The sequence below is a fragment of the Marmota flaviventris genome, chromosome 4, assembly GCF_047511675.1.
Source record: "Marmota flaviventris isolate mMarFla1 chromosome 4, mMarFla1.hap1, whole genome shotgun sequence".
NCBI lineage: Eukaryota > Metazoa > Chordata > Mammalia > Rodentia > Sciuridae > Marmota > Marmota flaviventris.
In genome coordinates, this window is record NC_092501.1 from 163,640,929 (window position 1) to 163,660,834 (window position 19,906).

At 44.7% G+C, this 19,906-nt stretch overlaps 1 protein-coding gene across 1 annotated transcript in view; it reads left to right on the plus strand.

The window, feature by feature from the left end:
• The first annotated feature begins 241 nt into the window (after nucleotides 1-241).
• Myo16 (myosin XVI) overlaps nucleotides 242-19,906 on the plus strand; it is a 403,324-nt gene continuing 383,659 nt past the window's right edge. Inside the window, exon 1 of the mRNA XM_027938777.3 lies at nucleotides 242-497. Within this exon, the coding sequence (XP_027794578.3) occupies nucleotides 272-497 (226 nt within the window). The 5' untranslated portion in view covers nucleotides 242-271. The remainder of the gene's footprint in view (nucleotides 498-19,906) is intronic.

Consider the following 19,906-nt stretch of genomic DNA (forward strand, 5'->3'; position numbering starts at 1 on the left):
TGAACCAACCTATCTATGTCTAATTCTGTGATGGGATTGTCACCATGTCACCAGCTGAGTAAGACATCGGCTCTGCTTGTGACTCCCATTTGTAAAGAGGACTTTGTGTGTGCATGTCAAGCACAGAGAACTGAACTAGTTTGTGCTTGTGCCCTGGGTGGTTTGAAGTCAGGTGTGCCCTGGAGCACCACCCGAGAGCAGGTCGAGTGACTCCCGCCTTCCGTCTGTTCCAGGTTGCTTTCAGCTATGTAACGTGTTTCGATCCCATGAGATGGAAATTGACCAGTGCCTGCTGGAGTCCCTTCCCCTGGGCCAGCGGCAGCGTCTGGTGAAGCGCATGCGCTGTGAGCAGATCAAAGCCTACTATGAGCGCGAGAAGGCCTTGCAGAAGCAGGAAGGGTTCCTGCGGAGGCTGAGGCATGGGAAGCACCAGAAAGTGCATTTCAACCTCGCCGACATGATCCAGGACGCCATCATCCACCACAACGACAAAGAAGGTGCGTGGCGTGGGGTGAGGCTTCCCCTGTGGTGGGTTTCTCATGGTGGGTTCTTGTTGGGTCTGGGTGGAGGATGGGAGATAAAAACCCTCTTTAAATATTGGAGCATGCTTTCTTTTCACTGTCTGAAATATTCAAGGGGGAAAAAAATCGCTCTGTCCAAAGAACATTTATCAAGAGTCGCAAGTATCCCCAAAAGATGAAAAACGTGGAATCGTTGAATTTTGCTTTTTTAGAGCTATCTGAAAAGCAAGTGATTTCTTTCCAAATCATTCATTCAGATTGTTAATGAAATTTTTATTTATGAAATTGCTTCCTTTGATGATTCTGACTGTGAAATTCACTGGTGGTCAGCTCCTACATGATAGATAGGTTAGTAAAGTCAGTTCTCTCAAAACTCTCAGGACGTAATAGTCACCTTATCCAGAATTCATCAGAGCAGGTTCCCCTGTCTTCTAGGAGTTTAAAGTTCAGGTCTTTGATCCAGGTTCATTGCCTTTTGGGCAGGTGGGAGGGGTGGAGCTTCTGTCTTCCCAGTATGGGGATCCAGTTTCCCCACCTGCAGTTCAGACACCGCCCTTCCCCAGGTCTGATGGGGTCCTGCATGGAGGACCAGGTCTCTAGTAAGGGCTGATTTCTGATCTTATGTTCTGTCCCGGGGCCTGTGTGTTTTTGTTAGTTCAGTGCTGTTGTCCCTCCTGCCCTCTGTGGTCTGCCCAGAGGTCCAGTATCGCGAAGCTGCCAGCTGTGTTCATTTCAACCCGGGCTGCGCTGAATTTGTCTGGCTCCTGGTGCCACACGTTTCTAAGGCTGTCCAGTCTGAATCTCAGCTGTCTTCATAGACGGAGGGCTTTTCCCAGATTCCTGTGCATGAATCTTGTTTCTGGTTAGAACCTTCTCGCCCGGGTTCTCGTGTGAGGGAACTGTTTGAGCTCTGCGTCTGGGCGAGGAAGGCCTTGAAGAAACAAACATAAATTGATTCACCTTGGTTGGCTCTAACACCAGCCGTTGGATTAACGTAGGTGCTCTTCACAATGCATTGAGCGCAGTCTGAAACTCACAAAGCTCTGAAACCAATTTTTATTTTTATGTAGCTCATTTAGTGGCAGAACTTTCCCTGACCTAGTTATGTTTTTTAACTTGTTCAATATGGAAAAATCATGAATCTAATAGCCTATGTGGTTCCAAGGCTGTCACACAGGGACTGTGAATCTGTGTCTAAGAAAGCAGCATGTCATATACAGTAATAACTATGATGAGGCTCGAGTATTTTTTTCATGATTGGGTGTGGGCTTGCTGGTTCAGTAGAGTCCTGGAGAGCTCTGCTGTGTATAAAGCACAGTGGAGTGGAGTAGCAGGACTCTGAAGGGGGTGGCCTGGCAGGACCTGCAGGATCATCCAGACCAGTTCCCTGAGCCCTGAGCTCGGGCTCTGCCCTCCTCCTCTGGGAGGCTGTCAGGCTCTCCGCCTCCCCGCCTGGGGTTCTCTGCTCCCCTGTGGCTCTTCACTTAACTGACACCTCCCCTCGGAGTCCATAAGCAGGCTGAGGGCAGGGACAGTGTCTCCTGGACACCTGTTCCCTCCTGCCTTTGCCGTTCCTTCCGGGAGAGTGGGGGAAGAGGCTGGGGCAGCCGTCCTGCCTGGCCACAGGGGTTTCCCGGCCAACACTAGGATGCGGGTCTTTACGCTTAAGCCCTACGTTGACCTCGAACTAAGGAAACAAAAAATTGTAAAGTTCTAAAGTCTCCTGTGCAAAATATCTGCAGGCATTGGGAAATGACATCTAAGTTAAGGTTAAAGAAACTGAGTAGCCAAGTGATGGACTCGGAGCCCTGTGGGCAGCTGGTGTACGTTTATATGGTGACGTCTGGGGACTGTCCTGTCAGACCACCTGAACTCACCCTTGTAAGCAGCTGCTGTTGGCAGAACTGTGCTGTCACCTTGGTGCTCACAGAGCAGGAAGAGGTGTGGACCCCGCCCTCTAAATTTTCCAGTCTAGATGAGAGAGAATGATAAACCTGGAAACAGAGGACACGGCTGCTGGGTGACCGTGAGGGGGAGGCTGGTGGGCTGCGTCCGCTGGGCCGAGCTCCTCCGAGAACCTGGTTGCTGAGGCTGTGACCTTGACGCTTGCTTAGATCCTGAAGGCTCGAGAGGAGGGAAAAAGAGCAGACTGCACGGGCAGCGGCCAGCAGCTGTGCAGACCTGGAGCCCAGGGGAGGCCTGTCTGGAAGGAGCAGGAAGTGAGGAGGGGGTCCCCTAAGGCACGCTTGCGAGGCGTGAGGTGATGGGGACACACAGGGTCTGGTTTAGTGCTGTTGTCCCTCCTGCCCTCCTGTGGTTTGCCCAGAGGTCCAGTATCGGCAGGCTCCTAGAAAGACATGGCTACCCCGCAGGTGGCTGTTGGTGAAGGTCCGTCAGGGCTGTTGAGATGTACGGATGACTGAAGGGTGGGATCAGAACTGAAGCAGGTCCCCCCACGGGAAGCAGTCACTTCACTGGGAGGAGAGTGAGCAGAGCTGTTGCCGTGGGAACAAGGTGAAGGACACCCCAAGGTGACAGTCCAGGGAAGAGAGTGTCAGCTTGCCCAGTACGTGCTGTACCCTGGAAGGGCATCTGTGAGGGAGGCACCCACAACCTGGGCCACTGGGCTGTGCCGTCGGCGTGGTGGAGGTAACCACAGCCAGGCAGGTGCTGTGGACATGGGGACGCCGCCCTGAGGACACCAGAGCCGATCATGCAGACGTCTGGGGTGAGCGCCTGCTGGGCGTTGGAGGGGCAGCAAGACCACCAGTGTAGAGGGGCCAAGTGGGTGAGCAGGGACAGGAGGAGGGCACTGGCCTGGAGGAGTGGGGAGGTGCATGCAGAGGGCCCTGGCTCTTGTGTGCAGGGGGCTCTGACACCACTGGATGTTGGGGACAAAGAGACTGAATGCCACCTCAGAGTTAACGGGTCAGCGGGTCCGTGTGGGGTGGACCAAGACTTTGAGGCCAGGAGCAGAGAGCTGGCAGGAGGCGAGAGCGTGGCTCAGCCCGGAGGGGAGCTAACGGGGTCTCTGAGGAGAGAGCAGGCGGGAAGTGCTGGATGACTGGCTGCAGGGAGGTATTGATTTTCTATTGCCTCCAGGAAGATCACCCAAGTCTGGGCATTGAACAGGGCGCACGTGTGTCCCCCACAGTTGTGTGGGCCAGAAGCCAGGCACGGGTCTCCCTGGGAAGAAGGCAGGGTGTCCTCAGACCTGCTCCTGCCACTTCAGCTTCCAAGGCCACGGCCTTAACTGACCCCAGCCTGCTCTGCCGTGGTCACTGCAGCCGAGGTGGATCCGGCTCCTTCCTGCTTTGCATTCCGCCCTTTTCCTTTCCCACCTTGCAGCTTTCTGACCAGCTCTTCTGCCAGCCTCATCCATTTTTAGGGCCCCGTGTGAGGACACTGGCTCACATGGACAGTCCAGCATCTTCTCATTGCTTTCAGGTCATTCTTTAGTAACTATAATTTGCTTTCCCCAGAAAATTCAGTGCATTCCATAGGGCACGACTTGGGAGCCAGAGTCCTGCTCACTGTAGGAATAATGGGCTTAAAGAGTGCCAGGGGCCAGGCGCAGTGGTGCACACCTGTAATCCCAGTGGTTTGGGAGGCTGAGGCAGGAGGATCACAAGTTCAAAACCAGCCTCAGCAAAAGCGAGGCTGTTAGGGAACTCAGTGAGACCCTGTCTCTAAATAAAATACAAAACAGGGGTGGGGATGTGGCTCGGTGGTTCAGTGTCCCTGAGTTCAATCCCTAGTGCCACACACACACACACAAAAAAAAAGACAGTGTCAGTTATTTTGGCCTGAACAACTAGAAGGATGGAAGGCACTGACAAGTCGGGATTCCTCTGGGAGCCCAGGTTGAGAGCGGCAGGCAGCGCCTCACTGGCTGGGGATCGAGAGCCGAGGCTCCTGAGCCCAGAGATGGTACGGAAAGCCAGGGAGCAGGTCCACTCACCCAGGGAACAAACTCAGATACGATTTGAACCCAAGGCTGAGAGCTGAGGATCCCAGTACCAAGAATTCCCTGAAACGCGGCAGAACCACAGACACCGGGAAGAAAGGAGGAAAATGAGGTCAGGTGCTTTCTTGGGTCAGTGATGGGGAGCTTCCAAGGAGGAGGGATGGGTCAGTTAGGCCAGCTGCTGCCGCCCAGGTGGATGGAGGTGGTTAGTTCAGGTGAATCACTGGGAAGGTGTGACACCTCCAGGGCTGGGAGCCAGAGTGGGGAAATGGAAATGGACCTGGAAAACGCAAGGGCTCTTTCACGGGGCTTTCTGTGAAGATGAGAGAAATGGAAAGACAGAGTGGGAGGAGGAGAGGTCAGGGTTGGTTCAGGTGTGCGCTGAGAACACAGTTCATCTGAGAGGGACGGATGCGGATGACCTGGAGTACGAGAGCTGCGAGGCTGCAGCGGGCCCACGTGCACGCAGACCCCACCAGACCTGGTCCCACGTGGCCCGTGTGGCTTCGGCTGGGACAGGCATCCTGGTGGCCCCAGCCCTGGCCGCTTGGCCGGTCCTCTAGAGAGCTCTACTTTTACTCTCCGTGTCTAGGCCCCACCTTGGGGTCTGACTGGATCAGCCTGAAGTGGGCAGTTTTCAGAGATGCTGGGAGACAGGGTCAGGGTGGGTGGGGGGCGGCCCAAGGCAGCTCCTCCTGGTGAATCTGGTGGGAGAACCAGGACTGTCCACTAAGATGGGGATGGAGCCCAGGAGCTGCAGGGTAAGGAAAGAGGAGAAAGGGTCCGAGTGTGAGATACACGGGCAGAGAGATGCAGTATGGAAGGACTTACAGGAGAAATGGGATATAAAAATACAAACTGAAAAGGAAGATCAGCGTGACTCAGTGGTTTCAAAAAGGGTCTGGCATCATCTTCCTACCCGAATCCTATAATCCTATAATCCTATAGCTTTCCTGACACAGTTTGTCCTTGGGTTGCCGTCACAGACATCATTCCACATGGGTACTGAGGTGCCATTTTGGTGAGGTTCGACACGAGCTTCTCAGTAGACATTCAGTATTTCTTGCCAAGGTAGACTCTCCTGGTGACTGCGCGTGCCTGGCAAAGGCTCGCCAACCAAATGTAGCAAAGGAATGAGCGCAGTATGTGGAGCAGGGTGTTCATGGATGTTGGTATGAAGGTGTGAACTTGAACACGCCGTCGGGTTTGATTTTTCAATTCAAGAGAAGCAAAGAATAATTTTCATTTGAATAATCCATGTTGAGTTTTAAGTTGGGTCTCACTGAAGAAGTGGGTTTTTGTGAGCTTGTGAGTAACAATGGAGAGAACAAGCTGATAGTGGAGTCCCACGTCCCTTGGTGTAAAGTAATCAAGGTGAGGGGGCAGCAGGCAGCAGGTGTGGTGCACCCCAGGTCCTCACAGGTGCACCCCAGGTCCTCACCGGCTCGCTCGGCACCCGCACTGCTCCAGACCTCCCTACACCTGTCTCCTGCACTCTATAAACATTGACTTGGCCACATCCCAATAGTAGGCTGATTTTAAGTCCTTTGGGTTGGGATAGCTGGGTCAAATGGTGGTTTCATTCTGAGTTTTCTGAGGAATCTCCATACTGCTTCCCATAGTGATTGCACCAATTTGCAGTCCCATCAGCAATGTATGAGTGTACCTTTTCCCCCACATCCTCAACATTTATTGTTGCCTGTATTCTTGATGATTTCCATTCTGACTGGAGTGAGATGAAATGTTATAGTTTTGATTTGCATTTCTTTAATTGCTAGAGATGTTGAACATTTTTTCATATATTTGTTGGTCAGTTGTATTTCTTATTCTGTGAAGGGTCTGTTCAGTTCCTTAGCCCATTTATTGATTGGGTTATTTGGTTTTTGGTGTTAAATTTTTTTGAGTTATTTTTATATCCTAGAGATTAATGCTTTATCTGAGGTGTATGTGGTAAAGATTTTCTCCCAATCTATAGGCTCTCTCTTCAATTATTGATTATTTCTTTTGCTGAGAAGAAGCTTTTTAGTTCCCTCCCTTCTATTGCTTCTTGATTTTATTACTTGTGCTTTAGGGGTCTTGTTAAGGAAGTCAGATCCCAGGCTGACATGATGACCATTTGCACCTACTTTTCTTCTATTAGGCCCAGGGTCTCTGTTGTAGTGCCTAAGTCTTTGATCCACTTTAAGTTGAACTTCATGCAAGGTGAGAGATAGAGGTTTAATTTCATTTTGTTTCATGTAGATTTCCATTTTTCCCAGCACCATTTGTTGAATAGGCTGTCTTTTCTCCAGTGAATGTTTTTGGCACCTTTGACTAGTATGAGATAACCATATTTATGGGAGTTTGTCTCTGTATCTTCTGTTCTGTACCATTGGTCTGTTTTGGTGCCAATACCATGCTGTCTTTGTTACTATAGCTCTGTAGTATAGTTTAAGGTCTGGTATTGGGATGACTCCTGCTTCATTCTTCTTGCTAAGGATTGCTTTGGTTACTTGGGGTCTCTTATTTTTCCAAATTAATTCCATTATTGCTTTTTCTAGTTCTATTAAGAACGTCATTGGGATTTTAATAGGAAGTGCATTGAATCTGTATAGCAGTTTTGGTAGTATAGCCATTTTGTCAATATTGATTCTGCCTATCCAAGAGCATGGGAGATCTTTCCATATTCTAAGGTCTTCCTCAGTTTCTTTCTTTAGTGTTCTGTAGTTTTCACTGTAGAGGTGTTTCACCTCTTTTGTCAGATTGATTCCAAAGAATTTTATTTTGGGGGGGGCTATTGTGAATGGGGTAGTTTTCCTACTTTCTCTTTCAGTGGATTAATCTCTGATGTATAGGAATGTGTTTGATTTATATCTGTTGATTTTATATCTTGCTATTTTGCTGAATTTATTTATTAGTTCTATATGTTTTCTGATGGAATATTTTGGATCTTCTAAATATAGACTCCTGTCATTGGCAAATAGTGATAGTTTGAGTTCTTCTTTACCTATTTGTATCCCTTGAATTTCTTTCTTCTGTCTGATTGCTCGGGCTAGAGTTTCAAGGATGACGTTAAATAAAAGTGGTGAAAGAGGACGTCCTTGTCTTTTTCCAGTTTCTAGAGCAAAGGCTTTCAATTTTTCTCTGTTTAGAATTATTCTGGCCTTGGATTTAGCATATGTAGCTTCTTGATGTTGAGATATGTCTCCACTATCCCTAGTTTTTCTAGTGTTTGGAACATGAAGGGGTGCTGTATTTTGTCAAATGCTTTCTCTGCATCTATTGAGATGACATATGGTCTTGTTTTTAAGTCTACTGATGTGTTTATTGAGTTCTGTACGATGAACCAACTCTGCATCCCTGGGATGAACCCCTCTTGATCGTGGTGCACTATCTTTTTAGTATGTTGTTGTGTGTGATTTGCTAGAATTTTTGCATCTGTGTTCATAGGGGTATTGGTCTGAAGTTTTCTTTCCTTGATGTGTCTTTGTCTGGTTTTGGTTAGAAGGAAACTAGCCTCATAGAATGAGTTTTGGAAGGGTTCCACCTTTTCTATTTCATGGAATACTTTGAGGAGTATTGGTGTTAATTCTTCTTTGAAGGTCTTGTAGAACTCACCGGAGAATCCATCTGGTCCTGGGCTTTTTCCTGGTTGGTAGACCTTTGATGGCATTTTCTGTTTCATTATTTGAAATTGATCTGTTTAAATCATGTGTGGCCTCCTCATTCAGTTTAGGTAGGTCATATGTCTCTAGAAATTAGTTGATGTCTTTGATATTTTCTATTTTATTGGAGTATAAATATTCAAAGTAATTTCTAATTATCTTCTGTATTTCAGATGTGTCTGTTGTGGTATCTCCTTTTCTATCATGTATTCTAGCAATTTGAGTTTTCTCTCTTTCTCTTCGTTAACATGGCTAGGGGTTTATCTATTTTATTTATTTTTTCAAAAAAACGACTTTTTATTTTGTCAAGTTTTCAATTGTTTGTTTTGTTTCAATTTTATTGATTTCAGCTCTGATTTTAATGATTTCCTGTTTTCTATTGCTTTTGATATTGATTTGTTCTTCCTTTCCTAGGGCTTTAAGATATAACATTATGTCATTTATTTGTTGACTTTTTATTCTTCTAATGAATGAGTTTAATGCAATAATCTTTCCTCTTAGCACTGCCTTCATAGTGTCCCAGAGATTTTGATAGGTTTTATCAGTGTTCTCATTTACTTCTAAAATTTTTTTATTTCTTCCTTGACTCTTCTACTGTCCATTCATCATGCAATACTGTATCATTTAGTCTCCCTTTAATAGATTATCTTCTATTTTTTAGTTTATCATTGATTTCTAATTTCATTCCATTGTGATCTGATAAATTCAGGGTATTATCTCTGTTTTTTTTTAAATTTACTAAGAGTTGCTTTGTGGCATAAGATATCATCTATTTTAGAGAAGGAGCTGTATGCTGCTGATAAGAAAATGTATTCAATCATCGATGGGTGAAGTATTGTATATATGTCTGTTAAGTCTAAGTTATTGATCGTATTATTAAGTTCTATAATTTCCTTATTTAGGTTTTGTTTTTGAAGATCTGTCCAGTAGTGAGAGAGGTGTGTTAAAGTCAACTAGTATTATTGGGTTGCAATCTATTTGATTCTTGAAATTGAGAAGGGTTTGTTTGATGTGTATAGATGCTCCATTGTTTGGGTCATAAATTTTTATCATTGTTATGACTTGTTAATGTGTGACTCACTTAAGCAGTATGAAATGTCTGTTTTTGTCCCTTCTGATTAACTTTGGCTTAAGACCCTCTTTATCTGATATGAGGATAGAAATTCTTGGTTGGCATCCATTTTCTTTCAGAGCTTGAAATATATTATCCTTGGATCTCCTAGTTTTGAGAAATCAGTTGAGATCTATATACGTATATATAGAGATCCCTATATGTAATTTGTTTTTTTCTCTCACAGCCTTTAAGATTTTATCCTTATTCTGTATTTTAGTGATTCTCACTATAATATGCTTTTGTGTTTGACTGCTGTAGTTTTGTACATTTGGGGTTCTATAAGCCTCTTGTATTTGATTTTTCCATTTCATTCTTTAGGTTTGGAAAATTTTCTGATATTATTTTATTGAAAAGATTTTACATTTCTTTGGTTTGAATCTCTGCTTCTTCATCTATCCTGCAACTCTGAAGTTTGGTCTTTTCCTGTTATCACATAATTCTTGGAGTCTCTGTTCATGGATTCTTACCATCTTTGCATGGTCAACTTTATTCTCAAGATTATATGTCTTTTCTTCATTGCCTGAGATTCTGTCTTCCACGAGGTCTAGTCTGTTGGTGATTCTTTTCATTGAATTTATAATTTGGTTTCTTCATTTCAAGGATTTCTGCCTGTTTTTTTTTTAATTGCTAATTCTTTACTTAAGTGATCTTTCACTTTCATTTTCTCTGAATTCCTTCTTTTTTTAAAAATGTTTATTGTTGGTTGTTCAAAACATTACATAGTTCTTGACATATCATATTTCACACTTTGATTCAAGTGGGTTATGAACTCCCATTTTTACCCCATATACAGATTGCAGAATCACATTGGTTACACATCCACTGATTTACATATTGCCATACTAGTGTCTGTTGTATTCTGCTGCCTTTCCTATCCTCTGCTATCCCCTCTCCCCTCCCCGCCCCTCCCCTCCCCTCTTCTCTCTCTACCCCCTCTACTGTAATTCATTTCTCCCCCTTATTTTCTTCCCTTTCCCCTCACTTCCTCTTGTATGCAATTTTGTATAACCCTGAGGGTCTCCTTCCATTTCCATGCAATTTCCCTTCTCTCTCCCTTTCCCTCCCACCTCTCATCCCTGTTTAATGTTAATCTTCTTCTCATGCTCTTCCTCCCTACTCTGTTCTTAGTTACTCTCCTTATATCAAAGAAGACATTTGGCATTTGTTTTTTAGGGATTGGCTAGCTTCACTTAGCATAATCTGCTCTAATGCCATCCATTTCCCTGCAAATTCTATGATTTTGTCATTTTTTTATGCAGAGTAATACTCCATTGTGTATAAATGCCACATTTTTTTTTTTTATCCATTCGTCTACTGAAGGACATCTAGGTTGGTTCCACAGTCTTGCTATTGTGAATTGTGCTGCTATGAACATCGATGTAGCAGTGTCCCTGTAGTATGCTCTTTTTGGGTCTTTAGGGAATAGACCGAGAAAGGGAATAGCTGGGTCAAATGGTGGTTCCATTCCCAGCTTTCCAAGAAATCTCCATACTGCTTTCCAAATTGGACGCACCAATTTGCAGTCCCACCAGCAATGTACAAGTGTACCCTTTTCCCCACATCCTCGCCAGCACTTGTTGTTGTTTGACTTCCTAATGGCTGCCAATCTTACTGGAGTGAGATGGTATCTTAGGGTGGTTTTGATTTGCATTTCTCTGACTGCTAGAGATGGTGAGCATTTTTTCATGTACTTGTTGATTGATTGTATGTCCTCCTCTGAGAAGTGTCTGTTCAGGTCCTTGGCCCATTTGTTGATTGGGTTATTTGTTATCTTATTGTTTAATTTTTTGAGAACTTTGTATACTCTGGATATTAGGGCTCTATCTGAAGTGTGAGGAGTAAAGATTTGTTCCCAGGATGTAGGCTCCCTATTTACCTCTCTTATTGTTTCTTTTGCTGAGAAAAAAACTTTTTAGTTTGAGTAAGTCCCATTTGTTGATTCTAGTTATAAATTCTTGTGCTATGGGTGTCCTATTGAGGAATTTGGAGCCCGACCCCCACCATATGTAGATCGTAGCCAACTTTTTCTTCTATCAGACACCGTGTCTCTGATTTGATATCAAGCTCCTTGATCCATTTTGAGTTAACTTTGGTGCATGGGGAGAGAAAGGGATTCAGTTTCATTTTGTTGCATATGGATTTCCAGTTTTCCCAGCACCATTTGTTGAAGATGCTATCCTTCCTCCATTGCATGCTTTTAGCCCCTTTATCAAATATAAGATAGTTGTAGTTTTGTGGATTGGTTTCTGTGTCCTCTATTCTGTACCATTGATCCACCTGCCTGTTTTGGTACCAGTACCATGCTGTTTTTGTTACTATTGCTCTGTAGTATAGTTTGAAGTCTGGTATCGCTATACCGCCTGATTCACACTTCCTGCTTAGAGTTGTTTTTGCTATTCTGGGTCTTTTATTTTTCCATATGAATTTCATGATTGCTTTATCTATTTCTACAAGAAATGCCGTTGGGATTTTGATTGGCATTGCATTAAACCTATAGAGAACTTTTGGTAATATCGCCATTTTGATGATGTTGGTTCTGCCTATCCATGAACAGGGTATATTTTTCCATCTTCTAAGATCTTCTTGTATTTCTCTCTTTAGGGTTCTGTAGTTTTCATTGTATAAGTCTTTCACCTCTTTTGTTAGATTGATTCCCAAGTATTTTATTTTATTTTTTTTGAAGATATTGTGAATGGAGTGGTTGTCCTCATTGCCATTTCAGAGGATTTGTCGCTGATATACAGGAATGCCTTTGATTTATGCGTGTTGATTTTATATCCTGCCACTTTGCTGAATTCATTCATTAGCTCTAATAGTTTCTTTGTAGACCCTTTTGGGTCTGCTAGGTATAGAATCATATCATCTGCAAATAGTGATAATTTAAGTTCTTCTTTTCCTATTTTTATGCCTGTAATTTCTTTCATCTGTCTAATTGCTCTGCCAGTGTTTCGAGAACTATGTTGAACAGAAGTGTTGAGAGAGGGCCTCCCTGTCTTGTTCCAGATTTCAGAGGGAATGCCTTCAATTTTTCTCCATTCAGAATGATGCTAGCCTGAGGCTTAGCATAGATTGCTTTTACAATATTGAGGTATGTTCCTGTTATCCCTAGTTTTTCTAGAGTTTTGAACATGAAGGGATGCTGTACTTTGTTGAATGCTTTTTCTGCATCTATTGATATGATCATATGGTTCTTATCTTTAAGTCTATTGATGTGGTCAATAACATTTATTGATTTCCGTATATTGAACCAGCCTTGCATCCCAGGGATGAATCCTACTTGATCATGGTGCACAATTTTTTTGATATGTTTTTGTATCCGATTCGCCAGAATTTTATTGAGGATTTTTGCATCTAGATTCATTAGAGATATTGGTCTGTAATTTTCTTTCTTTGAAGTGTCTTTGTCTGGTTTAGGAATCAGTGTGATGTTGGCCTCGTAGAATGAATTTGGAAGTTCTCCCTCTTTCTCTATTTCCTGGAATAGCTTGAAAAGTATTGGTATTAGTTATTCTTTAAAGGTTTTGTAAAACTCTGCTGTATACCCATCCGGTCCTGGGCTTCTTTTAGTTGGTAGTCTTTTGATGGCTTCTTCTATTTCCTCGATTGATATTGGTCTGTTTAGGTTGTCTATATCCTCCTGACTCAATCTGGGTAGATCATATGACTTAAGAAATTTATCGATGCCTTCACTATCTTTATTTTATTGGAGTATAAGGATTCAAAATAATTTCTAATTATCTTCTGTATTTCTGAAGTGTCTGTTGTGATATTGCCTTTTTCATCCCGTATGCTAGTAATTTGAGTTCTCTCTCTTCTTCTCTTCGTTAGCATGGCTAAGGGTCTGTCGATCTTATTTATTTTTTCAAAGAACCAACTTTTAGTTTTGTCAATTTTTTCAATTGTTTCTTTTGTTTCGATTTCATTAATTTCAGCTCTGATTTTAATTATTTCTTGCCTTCTACTTCTTTTGCTGTTGATTTGCTCTTCTTTTTCTAGGATTTTGAGATGAAGTGTGAGATCATTTATTTGTTGGTTTTTTCTTTTTTAAAGGAATGAACTCCAGGCAATGAATTTTCCTCTTAGAACTGCTTTCATTGTGTCCCATAGATTCCGATATGTTGTGTCTGTGTTTTCATTTATCTCTAAGAATTTTTTAATTTCCTCCTTGATGTCTTCTATAACCCATTGATCATTCAGTAACCTATTGTTCATTCTCCAAGTGATGCATGATTTTTCCTTCCTTCTTTTATCGTTGATTTCCAGTTTCATTCCATTATGATCAGATAAGATGCATGGTATTATCTCTACTCCTTTATAATGTCTAAGAGTTGCCCTGTGACATAATATATGATCTATTTTTGAGAAGGATCCATGTGCTGCTGAGAAAAAAGTGTAACTGCTTGATGTTGGGTGGTATATTCTATATATGTCAATTAAGTCTAGGTTATTAATTGTGTTATTGAGTTCTGTAGTTTCTTTATTCAACTTTTGTTTGGAAGATCTGTCCAGTGGTGAGAGAGGTGTGTTAAAGTCTCCCATAATTATTGTATGGTGGTCTGTTAGACTCTTGAACTTGAGAAGAGTTTGTTTGATGAACATAGCTGCACCATTGTTTGGAGCATATATATTTATGATTGTTATGTCTTGTTGGTGTATGGTTCCCTTGAGCAGTATGTAGTGTCCCTCTTTATCCCTTTTGATTAACTTTGACTTGAAATCTATTTTATTTGATATGAGTATGGACACTCCTGCTTGTTTCCGAAGTCCATATGAGTGATATGATTTTTCCCAACCTTTCACCTTCAGTCTATGTATGTCTTTTCCTATCAGATGTGTCTCCTGTAGGCAGCATATTGTTGGATCTTTTTTTTTTTGATCCATTCTACTAGCCTGTGTCTCTTAATTGGTGAGTTTAAGCCATTAACATTTAGGGTTATTATTGAGATATGGATTGTTCTTCCAGCCATATTTGTTTATTTATGTTACTTAACATGGTTTGTTTTTCCTCTTTGATTATTTTTCCCTTTACTGTACTACCTTCCACTGTTGGTTTTCATTGTTATTTTCCATTTCCTCTTCCTGTACTGTTTTGCCAAGGATGTTTTGAAGAGATGGTTTTCTAGCTGCAGATTCTTTTAACTTTTGTTATCTTGAAGGTTTTAATTTCCTCTTCCATCCTGAAGCTTAATTTCGCTGGATACACAATTCTTGGTTGGAACCCATTTTCTTTCAGTGTTTGAAATATGTTGTTCCAGGATCTTCTAGATTTCAGAGTATGTGTTGAAAGATCAGCTGTTATCCTGATTGGTTTACCCCTAAATGTAATCTGCTTCCTTTCTCTTGAAGCTTTTAGAATTCTCTCCTCATTCTGTATGTTGGGCATCTTCATTATAATGTGTCTAGATGTGGATCTCTTATGATTTTGCACATTCGGCGTCCTGTCGGCTTCTAGGATTTGGGATTCTGTCTCATTGTTCAAGTCTGGGAAGTTTTCTCGTATTATTTCATTGAACAGATTGCTCATTCCTTTGGTTTGGACCTCTATACCTTCCTGTATCCCAATGACTCTTAAGTTTGGTCTCCTTATGTTATCCCATATTTCTTGGATGTTCTGCTCATGGTTTCTTAACAGTCTCGCTGAGCTGTCTATGTTCTTTTCAAGTTGAAATACTTTGTCTTCATTGTCTGATGTTCTATCTTCTAAGTGTTCTACTCTGCTGGTAGTATTCTCATTTGAGTTTTTAAGTTGGTTTATTGCTTCCTGCATTTCTAGGATTTCTGTTTGTTTGTTTTTTATAACCTCTATCTCCCTATATAGTTGATCTTTTGCTTCTTGGATTTTTTTATGTAATTCATTGTCGAAGTGATCTTTCATTGTCTGATTTTGCTGTCTACTGTCTTACTTGAGACTCCAGATCATCTGAAGCATGTATATCCTGAATTCTTTATCTGACATTCCATCTGCTGCAGATATTATCTCTTCTAACATTGATTTGACCTGCATTGCTTGTGGTCGTTTCTTTCCTTGTCTTTTCATACTGCTCTCATTTCTTTCTGCTTGGTGAAACTGTTGTGTTATTGAGTTTCCCCCCTATATATTTATATTGCTCTTATATAGTTGCAAAGTCTCCCTTGCAGGGGCGGGCAGTGGCTGTGCTCCTCCTCCAATTGAGGTGATCTGTCTATCTTGCCGGCGGGCCGCTGGGCCCCTTCTCCAGGTCGCGTCATCTGCCTACCTTGCGGGCAACGGCTGGGCCCCTCCTCCAATAGGGATGATCTGTCTACGATGCTGGCGGGCTGCTGGGCCTGTTCTCCAGGTTGCAGGTCTGCCTACCTTGCAGGCGCAGGCAGCGGCTGTGCCCCTCCTCCAATTGGGGTGATCTTTCAACTAGGCCGGCATGCCACCGGGCCCCTTCTTTGGGACGCGCGGTCTGCCTACCTTGTGGGCGGCATCTGGGACCTTCCTCCAATTGGGGCGATGTGTCTACCACGCCGGCAGGCCGCTGGGCCTGCTCCGCTGGTCGGTTGCAGGTCTGCCTACCTTGCAAGCGTGGGAGGCGGCTCTGCTCCGCCCCTCCTCCAATTGGGGCGATGTGTCTACCACGCCAGCCGGCCGCTGGGCCTGCCTCTCTTTATACCATCCTTTACTTTGCAGATCAGTTTAACTATGTACAATCTAAACTCTTTCTTGGACTTTTTTCCTACTGTGTTGTCAGTGGATTCTGTCATGGGGGCATCTGGGTTTGTTTGGGGAGTTTTGTTCTCTTGTTTTTTCATGTTGTTTGTGTGTTTTCCCATCTAGGGGTGTAGATCTGAGGCAGCACAGGTTCTACCCTTAGACTTGTGTTGTCCCTGAAGGTTTCTGGTACCTCCCTTTAAGGGTGACACAATATCAGCAGCACCCAGTGTAAACAGTATATAGCCCTCAACTAATAGAGCCCACCAAGGCATCTAGTGCTTTCTCGCAATACACCAAAATGATGAGTCCAATAGCTGTCTACAGTATAAACAGAAAATTTGCTGAAATGGTTCACAATTTCAAACGGTGGACATGAGAACAGCAGTAGTGTAGTACACGATGATGAAGAGGGAGTAGGAGAGAGGCTAGAAGCATAAATTCACGGGAAGAGTAGAAGAGGAAACGACAGAGATTGGCTATTGGTTGGAGAAAGGTGGAAGGAGAATCCAGGAAAACAGACAAGAGAGAGGAAGAATATAAACAAAGAAAAAATTAAAAATATAAGAATACAACAAAACTGCAAAACACCATTTATATATCACTGTCCTCCAAACACTGATACATAAAAAACACCTTGTTCCAAATATGGTACAGATGTTAGAGAATAAAAAAATAAAATGAAATAAATCTTGTGGAAAATCGAACCGTCTCTGTCAACGTTCAAAAGTTTCTCAGCCCTGGCCTGACGTCTCACAGGACCGCCAGGCCCGGATCAGCCCTTGCAGACCAGGCACTTTCCTACCAACCTGGGCCTCAGCTACCCCAGGCTTGGCCATACTGCAGTCCCAAGATCCCAGGGCTGCTCCAGCTTGCAGAGACCACCAGGGGCATGCCCACACAAGGAGCAACCCCGAGGGGCAGCAGCAAGACGGGGGCCACCAGCACTCTCAGCAGGAAGACCCAGGTGCAGCCAGACCCTCAGGCACCCCCACCCTGGACCTCCAGGTGCTGGCCAGAGTCCCAGAGTCCCACAGACAGAGGTGACTGTGGTGGCAAATCTGCTGGCCCCCTGGCCCCTAGACCCTGGCCAGCATCCCAAGATGAATGCAGCCGTGTGCAACCAAACCTGGAGTCTCCCTGGCAGCAGGCAGACCGCTGGGCGGTGGTGGCAGTGATAGTGTGGGGGTTGGTGGCAGCTCAAGTGGGACAGGAGCAGCAGTGGCTGTAGCTACAACTGTGGGGCAGTGTCACCCAGGTGACCCCTGGGGGCAGCAGCGGTTTCAGTGACAGTGGTGTTGGGCCAGTGGTGTTGGGGTGGCATCAGTGGCACCCAGAGAGAAGACCCCAGGCGACCGCAGGGTGGCAGCAACATTGGTGGTAGCCGTGTGGGTGGCAGCCATGCTCAGAGAGAAGACCTCTGGACGTGGCGGTGACATCTTGCTCCTTCGCTCTTGATGACAATAAAATAAGTTTCTGAAGGTGTTGGAGAAGGACGTCCCCAGGGAGGTGTCCCGTGTACCTCTTCCACTGCCGGCCGTGAGGAAGAGCTGGCAAGGGTAGATCCCGTTACCAGGGCAGCAGCGCCCCGCCGTAGGGAGGGTCGGCATCGGCATCAGGTGGTGAGGGGCTTGAGGCTCCGCAGAGTGGGGATTTCTAACAGCTGTTTGACGGAACTGCGTGACGATGGTGTGCAGTCAGGGGGCTGACCTCGGAGGGTGTCTTACAAAATGTCACCGACTGAGTGGCTTTCTGCACACACTCCTTTCTCGTCTTCTGAAGGCTGGAATGACCCAGGTCAGGGCGGCTGGGTTGACGCGGCTCCTTCTTGCCGTGGCCTCACGGGGTGAGAGGAAGCTCTGGAACCTCTTCCTCTTCTTTAAGGGCCCTAATCCCAGCACAGGAAAACCACCTTTGACCTCATTGAATTCTGATTGCCTCCCAAGGTCCCACCTAAGGCCATTGCATTGGGGTTAGGCCTCCTGCACACCAAGGTGGGGAGGACCAAATATCCTGTCCCTGTATTCATGGACTTGGCCTAGGTGAGCAATGATGGGCGCGCGCACACACACACACACACACACTCACACCCCTTTGACTCTCCTGCCTGGGGAGCACCCGTGGGGCACCATTTGCCCCATTGCTCTGTGTGGGCCCCCTGTAGTGGGGAAGTCGACTGTGCTGGGAAGTCAAGCCCTGTCCCCAAGCCCTGTCCCCAAGGCACCCTCCCCTCCCCAGCACGCATGGGCTTTGCTTCTTGTAGAAATGTGTCCAGAGGAAAGGATTCAGTGATGTTTTCATTTAGAGTTAAGCCACTACCACAGTCAACACGTTTATGCTCCAGAGAAAGTGGAAACTCTATATTGTCTAAGAAGAAGCAGCCTCCACCTAAATTGTTGCTTAAACTCTTCAGATTGTGTCTGTGTGACTCGTTCCTCTTCACCCCATGTTTCCACTCACTGAGTCGGCATTGGCTTGCGGAGGTAAGGGACCAGGGGCCTGCTCCAGAGGACTTGCCTGGTGTCATTCACGCTGAGGTTTGTCGCGTGTCCCTGAAAGTGCAGATGTTTTTACACTTTGTAGATATCACACTTGTAAGTGCACTTTGCATATCTCTGATGCTTCCTTGTTCCCTCCAGGGAATTGGGGATATTTTAGTTACGACTTGTCAGTTTAATAAACTGCATCTGTCTAGAGTGTGTTCAATAACTCTGTTCTCCCTAAAGAGAAAATTTAAATTTTCCTTCACTGTTGTTGAAGCAACTTTGAGTTATACCACTCAAAAGACGCAGACACACGCACACACACACACACACACACACACACACAGAGTCAGACACAGACGGAGAGCGGGAAGGCGAGGAGGGGGAGAGGAGGCCCAGGTGGGGATGCAGGTTTCTCCACAGTCTCTGCTTTCGGGGGTCTCCCGTCTTACTCCTGCTCACAGGACCTTCTGCTAGAGGTGACTGCGGATGTCAGCGTCATCTGGCACCTTGCAGGCAAGCCCGACTCATCCAAGCTTTGTGTGTCCCTCCTTGATCCTCCCAGTAGCCACCGGAAGTCAGTGGGATATTCTCCCCACTTACAGATGAGGAGGAAGCCGAGTCTCAGAGAAGAGATTGCTGTGTCAGGGCGACCTGAGCCGAGGACCAGGCAGGATCTGTCGCGTCATACTGTCCCCAGGCTGATTTCTGATGGTGAAGATAGCTGAGCCGTAATCCCACAAGGCAGGTGGTCTCGGATGCTGTTCAGACCCTTGCTGTGCTGTCTCCTGAGTTCTCTGCCTGGGGTCAAGGGCAGGGCCAGCGGCTGCTGCAGGGGTTCTACAGACTCAGCATTTTTCTACTTTTATTTTTTGAAAAAAGTATATATTTTAGTTGTAGGTGGACGCAGTACCTCTGTTTCATCTTCAGGTGGTGCTGATCAAGCCCAGGGCCTCATCTCGCTAGGCGAGCGCTGCACCCCTGAGCCCAGCCCCGGCCCCATTTGTCTCTCTCTGTGCCTTACTTTATGACTTAACAGGTCCATAGTTGAATGTCTACCTCAGTCTTTCCCCACCACAATTTCTTCTTCCATTCCCAGTTTTAGTTAATGTTGCCCACACTCCCCTGGCCTTCTAGAACTCAGGTCTTGAAGGCATTTTGATTTAGGTGTTGATTTGTCAAGAGTTTGACTTTATCTTCTCTTAGTAATCCACAGGAAATAACAGCTTTTTTTTTGGATCACCCAGAGACCTCTAAAAATATGCCTAGAACATGCAGAAGATAACTATACAATCTATTAATTGATGATTAATTGTTGTTAGTTATTAAGCTGTGCTTATTAAGAATTTCATAAGTCTGTCTTGAGGACCAAGATTTTTCTCTTCTATCCACCTTATGCCCAAAAGTGTAGCCTTCAGTCAAAGCATAAATTTCAAATATGCCTTATGCATTTGCACAAAAAAACAACCATAAAATGGGAATGCCTATTAATTTGTGATCA